Source organism: Podarcis pityusensis, assembly GCF_964106645.2.
Source record: "Podarcis pityusensis genome assembly, chromosome: 2".
NCBI classification, from domain to species: domain Eukaryota; kingdom Metazoa; phylum Chordata; class Lepidosauria; order Squamata; family Lacertidae; genus Podarcis; species Podarcis pityusensis.
In genome coordinates, this window is record NC_138029.1 from 69,606,480 (window position 1) to 69,617,481 (window position 11,002).

Here is an 11,002-nt window from a genome sequence, read left to right on the forward strand (position 1 = left end):
GCATAACCTTATTAATACAAAAAGTGATGGTTTTGAACAGGGATCTTTGTTTCTCGGGTCATTGCAGCAGTCTGTTACCCCTGCTGGTTAATGTATTTTGTGCAACATTATCTGATGAGATGATGTTTTGTGATTAGGCTGCTATCTACCTGAGGTGACTGAAAATATCTGCATTTGCATCTGTAAGCAATATAGGTCTGTATATTGTGCTAAGAATGAACTCTCTTTTCCATTCTGCCTAGAGAAGAGCTTTCAATACGTTCAAACAGCACATGTATTTTGACTGACTCAGTTTGTTGGGTTATTGACATAAATCTCTCTCCTTTGCAGATAACTCCCACTTGCTTACTATCCAGCCTGACCTGAGCACCACCACCATGACCTACCAGGGCTCGCTCTGCCCACGCCAGGATGGACCCAGCAAGTTCCAGATTGGCAATGGGCACCTGCTGAGCCCCCTGGGCAGTGGGCGCCACACCCTGCACCACAGCTCACCCAGTGCTGACCCTGTGGACTTTGTCTCTCGGTTCTCCACCCAGAGCTTCTTCCGCTCCTTGCCCAGGGGTGGTGCCAACATGGCTTATGGAACCTTCAACTTCCTGGGTGGACGTTTAATGATCCCCAACACAGGTGAGATGGGCAGAGAAAGAAGGCTGGGGATTTGGGAGGCTGAGCTAGGTAGGGAAATGTGTAGGTTCTTTATGATGCTCGTAAGGACTTCCGGGGTGGCGCCATTGGCAATGGCGGACTCCCTCTGAACTGGAGGGACTAGCTCTGCGTGAAACGGGTCCTTTCCGCTACGGCGAAGCGGGGACCCTGTTAAAAATCACAGGCGGATGAAGCCTGTGACCGTGGGACTCGGCGGGCACCCTTAGCGCCCCCCCAACCCGCAAAGGAACCCACTAACGGGCTCCGAAGTGAAGAGGGGGAAGTGGCGCGGTGCTGTGAGTCAACTGCTATTTCCGTGGAGCGAAGCCGCATAGCCGTTGCCGGAGAGCGCTGCCTTTTTCCTGGGACAATTTGGCTTCTAAAATAAGCACCCGTGAGTACTTAAACTTTGAACAATTGGACTTTAAATAAGGACTTGCGAGCAGAAAGGAGTTGGACTTAAAGATTTATTTCAATTTGGTACTGAAACGGGAAGGTCTAAACAGGAAGTCAGCCTTCCGTTTCTTTGTAGACAGAATAAAGCAAAGACAACGTAAACTAGAGCTTAGAAAATCGCTTCTAAAGGATTGGCTTTCATCATTTAAAATTGTCGAACCCCCCTTCGGCAGCAGGAGAAGAAGGGGGATCTTTTTTTGGACTGTTTAAACCTGCAGAACTGAGTTTAAAGTAAAGTAACTGTCCACCGTCCTGATCCTGGAGCGGGGTGTCAGGACTGACGTTTGAAGCTCATTGACCAGAGACAAACGTTTTTGACAGATAGTTAAAAGAAGAGAAACATAGTGATTCCACTGTTTCCTTACGCACTTTAAAGGAACAAATATTGACCAAATATCTCAAAAAGGATACTCTGTTGCAAGAACAAATAGAAGTTCTCCCCCTAGAGGGAGACTGTGAAATCGTAACTAATTCTAGGGAGCTTGCAGCTGTCACAGATTACAATCGTGGGAATGGACTTGTGACCTTGTAGGACAATGTATTCAGAGGCTCTGTTGTGTGCTCTCTGTAAAATAAGTGCCCTACTGGAACAGTTAAGTGAGAAGACGGATTTGATGACTAATGCGGTCAGAATTTTTGAACAGGCAGTGGGAAACTATGTGGAGCCCACCCAGGAATCAGATCAGGAGTGCGTCCTGACAGAGCAGATGAGAGAAGAGGATGTTGCTGAATCTTGGGCGCCAGAGATGGAGGGAGCTGCGGCCTTGCAGGAACATGAGCTTTTGGATTTGACAAATGAACTTGGAAAAAGCCAGATTTGGAAAGATAAAGTTTGGATTGGTTTGGAAATGGGGGGTTGGATAGACCCCCCTATGCAGGGATGTTTGGACTTTCCGAGTCTGGCAATGGGCCGTGAGATGTTTGGAGCTGTGGGGGCTCTCAATTTTGGAGGGATTCTGAAACATGTTTTTAAATACTACATGGAATTGAGTCTGGACTATGGAAAAGGGCTGATTTGTTGAAAATGGTCAAAAACATCACCAAGCTGGAGTTCCCACGATTGAAGGGAAAATATGAAGAAGAGCTGCGGAAGGGACATGGAAGTGACTTAAGGGCCTCGGATATAAGGTTACCAGGTTAATGCGCTAGATCGATGGGGAAAAAGGACTGACAAAACCCGGGACCAGGAGGAAGGGACGCTGGATGAAGATTGGATTGTTTTTATTTCTTTTTTTCTTATTACCAGGATTGTTTTATAAAATGGATGAATGTTAGAAAAAAGTTGGAATGAAATTACTTGGTTCTAGTAAAAATGTTTAAAGAGTTAGGTATGAATATTATGGTTGTGAGAAGTCGGTAAAAATAAGATTTAAGTTTAAGTTTTAAGGTTTTTTATAAGATAAGATGAAAATAGATGAAGGTAATGTAAAGACAGAATATTATGAAATATGGAAAGGATTTGCTGCAATAATTATTAACTAGGATACAAAAAAAAGGGAGGAGGAGGAAGTCAAAGAAAGAAGGTAATGAGAGTTGAGGATTTGAGAATGATGGATTTATTTTTGTCTGTTTGCGGTGTATTTTTGTTTTTTGAATTTGTATTGTTGGATGTGGTTTGTTTTTTCTTTGTTTTTTCTTTTTTCTTTTTCTGCTTTGTTTTTTCTTTGTAATTCAAAAAATTTTCAATAAATATCATTAAAAAAAAATAAAAATATGATGCTCGTAGTTCCCTTCTGGACCAGCATTCAAGCATACACATGCAAGAGACTGAGGCTTCCTGTTTGGCCTGTATAGGAATACGATAAGTGATTGTTTTGTGGATAAATTCCAGATATAAACTGCATATACCATTTCCCCACTTTACGGGGAAATTGTCCTGATCCTGAGCAGCCCCTTATTAATGCCCAAGGGTCAGCATGCCCAAGAGAACACGGAATGTTTCTTACAAGCCTGGACCCATAGGAAGGTCTGACAAGGGCTAGTCCACCCACGAGGCGACTGCCCCTGGGGTCAGGATTCGCAGGGGCAGCAGATCCTGATATTGATCTTCCCCCCTTGTTCCTGGAGCTGGCTCTTCCCTCACATCTTCTTCTCTGTTGGGGAGCGGGACATCATTTTGGGGTCTGCCTAAGGTTCAAAAATGTCTTGGGCCATCCATGGACACTGTATATTGCACCCCCTTGAGCAATAATGTCTGTGTCCTTTAGGTGTCAGCTTGCTCATCCCACCTGATGCCATCCCGCGAGGAAAGATCTATGAAATCTACCTGACGCTGCACAAGCAGGAAGATGTGAGGTACCCCTCTTACCCCTGAAATCCTTCAACTACCCCGTTAGTGGTCAGTGGGACCCCTAATTTCTCATATACCAATTTGACTCCAGTCCACTCTATGCCTGCCCCATCACCTGTGGCACATAAGGGCTCTCCTACAGGTTCCTGTAGAATCCACACGGAGTTCTTGGACAACTGCATCCCTGTAGACCTTGACATGCAGATGGGCTGCAGAAATTTGCCTCCACTCATGAGGTGGAGGGAGCAGCATGAATTGAATGTCACTGTGGAAGGTCAGCTACAGCATCCAGGAAGGAAACAAAGTCTTGACATACACATTACTCCTCTTGCTGGAAAATTCTCAGTGTAATTCTATCCCTTCAAGATCCACAACTCCAGATTATCCCATTCAGCATTTCAATCTCTTACCAGGCACACACTTGCCTGAAGGAAACAAAACTGATTGGAAATAGGCAATAGGACTCATCTACTTGTTCTACATGTACAGAGGCTACAGGGCCAGCAGCACCCCAACCCTGAGCATTTTACATCAAAGTAATACCAGTCTAGCGCTTCCCACCTCATGCTCGTAAGATTGAACTATATAATCAACAGAGATCACCCACCATTTCTAGGCAGATTTCTCTGTCGCAATCTTAACTACATCCTAAAATGCTACCGAGCATGTTTCTGATTTAATGTTTTTGTGCTGGCCCTTGACAGCCCACTCTTGCCCGCATCCCTCTGCTCACAGCTGCATCAACAGCAAATGGAGAAAGCATGCTTCTGTCATGGCACATTTAGTGTCAAGAATCCCTTTGGTGCTGGTTGAGGATTGAGGTGGGAGATTTGATTAGGACATCTAAAGCAACCTGGCCTGGAGCATGAAGGATAAGTCATGTTAGCTAAGCGGGTGAGATCTGCCAGCCAGAAAGGACCTTGCCAGGCTGCTCAATGGAGCATCACCCTCTGGCTAGTCATCCTCTAAGGAACTTGACTGCTGCACACTTGTACAATTCCTGCCCCCGCCTTGTCCCTGCTCCCTTCCAAAGAAGGATACCTAATGCAACTTATTCATCGTGGATATATTCTCAGAAACATTTTTGGAGTTCCCACTTTGCAGATAGCTCCAATAACAGCTGTCTGCCATAACTGAGGCATTTCCACTTTTCCCACGAGCCTTACGCCAATTCACACATCTAGCTCAGCACTCAGAGTCCCATCTAGCTCAGCACTGACTACACTGATGGGCAGCAGTTCTCCAGGATCTTCCTGGATTACCCAGAGATGCCGGGGATTGAACCTGGGACTTTCTGCAAACAGACGCTGTGCTATTGAGCCATGATCCTTCCCCATTCCCTTATGTCAGCATCCATTTCCAATGCACTTACTGAAGACTGCCAGCTCCAATTCTCTGCTTGGATTGCCAGTAGTACATGCTGACTATAACCCCACCCAATTTCTCCACTCTGCTTCCACCGCCCAGTGGTGAGAATGCAGATCCTGTTTGCTTTCTGTGCCCATTGGAATGATAACCAAGGGAAACTAGCTCATGGCAATAGTCAGAAGCGTCTGTGCTTGGCTTTGTATGCCCCTTCTCTTTCCAACTCATGGTTTTCTCTCTTTTTTGAGGCTGCCCCTGGCTGGCTGTCAGACCCTGCTGAGTCCCATTGTCAGCTGTGGGCCCCCCGGGGTGCTGCTCACCAGACCTGTCATCCTAGCTATGGACCACTGTGTGGAGCCAAACCCGGAGACCTGGAGTCTCCGCCTCAAGAAGCAGTCATGTGAGGGCACATGGGAGGTGAGTGCTTGGCCTCAGGCAGTTGCAAACCAACCCGAAGGCTTTAAACAAGGCTGTATTGTACTTTTTGCTTTACAAAACAAACAACCTTCCAGGCCAAAGTAACCTAAATTCTGAAACCTGCTTAAATTATGCAAATCAGTCATATTGTTCATAGCTTTTTTTGCTTGCTTTGCAAACTCTATACTGTTTCTGCTACTTCTGAGAAAGAGGAGGAACTATGCGTGATGCTGAAGTCTCATCCTTGGGAAACAACGGAAGTCTTATTCAGCTATCCCTGTAGCTTTCTCAGGGCTTCGCCATACACTCTCAAGCATATCTTTGCATCCAAATGTTATAGAAACATGCTTTGTAATATATATATGGAAGCTGGATTCTGCCTCCAGTATTACAATCTTACATTTCCCCCCAGAATTGTAGAATATACATTGCCCTATTTTCAATATTAGCAGAATCTGATGGAGTGTTTACTGCCCAGCACTGGCACATTTGATTCTGATTTGTGTTCTACAGTAGAGGCTGTGATGGATCCCTCAGACTAGCTGAAAATAGCTCAGTCAGTAGAGCATAAGACTCTCAATCTCATGGTTGTGGGTTTGAACCCCACCTTGGGCAAACAATTCCTGCATTGCAGGGGGTTGGACTAGATGACGCTTGTGGTTCCTTCCAACTCTACCATTCTATGATTCCAGCTTGAATGTAGTGCAAATGTTCCTATATGTGTCCAAAGAGCAACAATCCTCCTACCCTCTCAAGCTCAGTACTGCATCCTTGGTCCTATATACTAGCTGTTTCCTGCTGATACCCCACCCATACAGATTCATTCTCCTTGTGTGTTGGCCAGCCATTCTTGCTTTATTTTTTTTCAGAATTCATAAACTGCTCTGGATTCAAGGAACTACCCAAGCACTGTACTTCTAGCGTATTAGTCAGCCTTCTCCTTCTGACACTTGTTTGTTTGCCAACAGACCTTTGCAGCTGCTTAATTTTTGATTAGCCGGTCACCTTAATGATTATTTGTTCTTTTAAAATGCAATTTAATTTTTTTAATTGATGCTTTTGCAGTGTACACCACCTTGTACGGTACAGAAATGCTTCTAAAAATAAGCCATAATCTGCACTGGCTCCCTTGTGCTGCTGCTTCTGCGCTCATTGTGCCAATAACGGTTGATCAGGGTGGTTTTTCTCTCTCTGCCCACCCCTCCACCGCCTTTCCCGTTTCCTCAGGATGTGCTGCACCTGGGTGAGCCCGTGCCCTCGGAACTCTTCCACTGCCAGCTGGAGCCCCAGGCTTGCTACATCTTCACAGAACAACTAGGCCGCTTTGCTTTGGTGGGGGAATCGCTCAGCATGGCGGCTTCAAAGCGCCTCAAATTGGTCCTTTTCGCACCCACTACCTGTACTGGGCTGGAATATGATGTCCGCGTGTATTGCCTCAGTGACACCCGTGATGCACTCAAGGTATTACCCCACAAGGCCAAAATGCTGCCCTGGAAATGCCCCAAACATATACACCTTGAGCTTCTTTCTCACAAATTTCCCACCTGCTCCAGATATAATAGCCCATTATTTGCTCAAGAATCACAGTTGACCAGCCTTAATGCTATAGTAGTACAGCCTATGTTTCGCTTCAGCGACACTGACCACATGCCCAGTATGTTGCTCTATAATTGCAGGGTGTCCGGCCTCACCTAGGCCTCTCCCCTTCTCCACCTTCCAGTGATTTTGTCACAACAACCCAGATCAGTCCCTTGCAACACCACACTGCGCCTCCGCAGAAGGCGGGAGGCCCCAGGAAATGGGTGTTGATGGTTCTAGTCACTCAGCCCCTGCTTTGTCCGTGCAATTCCAGGAAGTGGTACAAGTAGAGAAGCAGATGGGGGGGCAGCTGATTGGCGTGCCACGGATCCTGCACTTCAAGGACAGTTACCACAACCTGCGCCTCTCCATCCATGATGTGCCCAGCTCCCTGTGGAAGAGCAAGCTTCTTGTCAGCTATCAGGCAAGTGTGCCCATGGGCGCTGGGAGTGTTCTGTATCCAGAGTAGGCGCCCTCTTCTCCAGCCTGCTGTCATTGCGCTATGTCACCTCCCTTTTTCGTCTCTTATTTACTGGGATTCAGTGCAAAGCCCCATATCCTCAGGACCAGGAATGCCCCATGTGAAAGATGCTAAGCTCTTATGAAGCTCCATCCCCTAGCTGTAGTTGTGGGAGGGGGGCAGGTATTTATCAGTCTGCTTCTATAGTTTGTCTAGTTCCTAATTCTACTGGCAGTTGCTGACATCATGGGCCTGATCATCATGCTCCTAGGAGCCTCATTCCTTACCACTGAGGAAATCCATACAACCCCAACCCAAGCCTGCTCTCTTTCTCTCTCTCTCTCTCTCTATACAGGAGATTCCCTTCTATCACCTTTGGAGTGGTCTGCAGCCTTACCTGCACTGCACCTTCACGTTGGAGCGACTTAGCACCAGCACTTGCCAGTTGGCTTGCAAAATCTGGATCTGGCAGGTGGAGGGTGATGGGCAAAGCTTCAATATTGACTTCAACATTGCCAAGGTGAGAGCAAGGACATGGCCATGGGAGGATTGGCCAAATGACTTCTGCGGTACCCTTCTGGGTGGGAACCTATCTAGCTTTTGAACGGGTTTTAAATACGTTATGCGCACTTGCGGTTATTGTGTCGAGGACTGTTTCATAGAATTCCCATGGAACAGAGTCAAAAGTGGAAATGCAAGGCAGGGTGGCGTCAATAGGTCTTTCCATCCTAACATGAGCATAGAAAACAATCGCAGGCTGGAATTGTGTGCATGTTCAGAAAAAGCATAGAATGGGCCAGTTCGGACATAGCTTTGTAACAAACCATAGTTTATGAAGCCAGGTGGAGTGTTGGCTCTGCATGTCCCCATCCCATTCACCCTTCCTTCCCTTGCACACAAGCTTTGGCGCAGGGGTTCTAGAACTAGGGCTGCCCATTCCATTTGAAATTGGGGTTTACAATTGTCCTTTTTATTCTTATTGCACCCTGTCCTGGGACTTTTTGTGAAGGGCAGGTAACAGGTATTCATAATAAATAAATACTAACTAGAATATTAACCAGGGTCAGAGCTTGCTTTAATTATCCTGGTTAACAAACCAACACTGGTCCACCTCCCCATTTGAGACGTTATTAGGGAACTCTTAACTCTGATCTGTGCATCAACACCAACATGCAATGGGAGGAGGAGAGTGGCAAGGAAGAAGCATGTGGGCCCATTGCTCTGCCATGGCTTATGAGACTACATGTGAAGCAGCCCAGTGTTATGTGAGGTGTGAAATTTAACATCTTAAGAACCTTCTTTCATAAAAGCAGGTTTTTTAGTTACTTTAGGGCTGTGAAAGTGTGGCCAGTGATTACTGGAATCTCAGAAGCCGGAGACGTGGCTAACTAGCAATTATGCTCAATTTCCATAATCTGTAGAAGTCACAGGATCCCATTTTTTCTTGGTGCAAAATACACCCGGCCCTGCGCATCGCTGCTCTTTACGTCAACAAAAGCCTCCTTTCCCCCGCAACACTGAGCCTACCCTTTAACTTTTCGTTCCCCTTCACTCCTCCTTTCCCAGTCAAGCGGGAGATATTCTTTGTGATCTTTAGGTATCCTCCTTCGCTAAACCTGTCAAGTAGACAGAATTACCCTTCTGGGGAATATCTGGGAGAAAATCATATTGTGTCAGGGAGGCCTCTCCACCTTACTTAAAGCAGCATCAAACTGAGAGAGAATATAAAGCAGAAACAGCCTTGTCTTCACGGACACTCTCTCCTCCATTGCCTCCTCTCACCATGAAGACTTTGTTTGCCTTATAGGTCCTAATAGCTGCTCCTCTTTTCCCAGGATGCACGGTTCTCAGACTGGCTGCCCCCAGACAATGAGGCTGGCTCCCCTGCCCTCGTGGGCCCCAGTGCCTTCAAGATCCCCTTCCTCATCCGCCAGAAGATCATAAGCAGCCTGGATGCACCAGGGGCCCGTGGGGCTGACTGGAGAGCATTAGCCCAGAAACTGCACCTCGACAGGTAAATCTCTCTACCAGGAGAAACAAGCTGCAGCTGGCGCAGACCCTACCAAGTGGATGAATTTTGCTTTAGCAGGAACAGGTGACTAAGGTGGGAGGAGGGGTTTCTGTAAGGTGGGCCAGCAGGAACAGATGCAGTCACATTGTTTTTTCCTGTGACATAGTGGGGGCAAGGAAGGAGAGGAAATGGGGGGGCTCATCTGGACTTCTTTTTGTGCTGCATTTCTAGAAATGTGTCCCTGTGAAAACCCGTTCTTTACTGCTGAATTGGAGCAAACGGCAATCTGCAGAAATCCCAAATTGCCATTTGTTCCAAATCAGCATTAAAGAGCGGGGGTTTTGCTGGGGCAAAACAAAAACGCTCAGACAGAGTTTTAAAGAGCAGGCCTGTGCCTAGAAAGCATGGGGCAAAAGGTGTGTGCGACTAAGTGCTGCCTTGGGGCTCTTTCTCCTGGGTAATAATGGCCTCTCCTCTTTCCACAGCCATCTAAGCTTCTTTGCTTCAAAACCCAGCCCAACGGCCATGATGTTGAACTTATGGGAAGCCCGTCACTTCCCCAACGGGAACCTCAACCAGCTGGCGGCTGCTGTGGCGGAGGTGGGCAAGCAGGACAGCTCCCTCTTCATGGTGTCGGAGGCTGAGTGCTAAGGCACTTGGTAGGGGCAGCACAGGCCTTTGCTGGGGGGTGGCAGAGGGCATCTCCGCTTGAAGGAGGCAGTGTTCCCACACTTGTCCTGCTTTGAATACGCCTGCGTGCTCCGTCGGAGGCATCCTAGCCTCACGCCCTCTGTTCCTTGTGCCAAATACAACTAGAAGGCAAGCACACCGGGCTCAGTCTCTAGTAGCCATGGGGTGGTGGGGGAAACTACTGAATGCCTGCCCTGCCACTGCCATGGAAGCTCTGGGACTGGCCGAGGGAGGCTTGCCCCATATTCTGCAGTAGGCTGGCAATGGATTCTGATGTACTTCTGTTGGGCTTAGTCATATACCCAGGGCCCTCTTCTTCCCCAGCATGGGAAGAAAGGGGAAAGGAGATGGCTGGCTTGGTGCTTGTGGGGAGTGACCAGGACAAAAAGGTAAGCTTGGTCCTGGAGCCGAGAAGCCCGTGCCTCTCCCGCTGCAGCCCCTGGAGTGTCCCATGCTGCTGTGAAGCAAAGGGGGGATCCGACAGGTTGTTTCCAGAGCCATCTCTGTATATTTTTGCTCCAGCCCAAGAGATACCCGTGACTTGGTCATAGTGGGCCGCCCAGGGGTTGGTGGTTTGCTGACACTGGGGACCCCGAGGGGACAAGGAGAGGAGATGGTCAAGGGCAGCCCAGGGAGGTGGACCATGCTGTGCTGGATGACAGGATCTGTGCCTCCTTAGTCCTTGCCCAGTGTATATGCAAAGGGAATTGTGCGTGTGCGTGGCAGTCCAATCCGTGCAGTGAACGTGTGCTGGGCCAGGCGGGCCCATGCCGTATTGTGTAAAGATCGTTTTTTATTCTGTATTCAAGTGCATTCAAGTATTTACACTTGGCCTTATGTACATATAAGCGTCCCGCACAGGGTTTTAGCGGGCATGAATGTAAATAAATTATATATATATATTGCTACATGGGACTTCTTGTGTCTGTACTCAACACTAAGCCAATGGAAGCATTGCCAGATCTGGAGTAAAGCAGAGAGAGTCCAAAGTCTCTGCAGAGCTTCCCTGACAGCTTAGTAGGTGTAGAAATGTCCAGGGTTATTAAGAAAGCACCTCCATTTTAGCACTCTCAGTCGGTGTTATCTT

The 11,002-nt window shown here is 47.5% G+C and overlaps 1 protein-coding gene across 4 annotated transcripts in view; it reads left to right on the forward strand.

The window, feature by feature from the left end:
- UNC5A (unc-5 netrin receptor A) overlaps positions 1-10,823 on the forward strand; it is a 92,398-nt gene extending 81,575 nt beyond the window's left edge. For all 4 annotated transcript variants that reach the window (XM_080987998.1, XM_080988000.1, XM_080987999.1 and 1 more), the window contains 8 exons: positions 331-630; positions 3,312-3,399; positions 5,008-5,176; positions 6,404-6,637; positions 7,029-7,178; positions 7,570-7,734; positions 9,050-9,228; positions 9,711-10,823. In XM_080987998.1, coding sequence (XP_080844124.1) covers positions 331-630; positions 3,312-3,399; positions 5,008-5,176; positions 6,404-6,637; positions 7,029-7,178; positions 7,570-7,734; positions 9,050-9,228; positions 9,711-9,876 — 1,451 coding nt within the window. In that variant the 3' untranslated portion in view covers positions 9,877-10,823. The remainder of the gene's footprint in view (positions 1-330; positions 631-3,311; positions 3,400-5,007; positions 5,177-6,403; positions 6,638-7,028; positions 7,179-7,569; positions 7,735-9,049; positions 9,229-9,710) is intronic.
- The last annotated feature ends 179 nt before the right edge of the window (positions 10,824-11,002 follow it).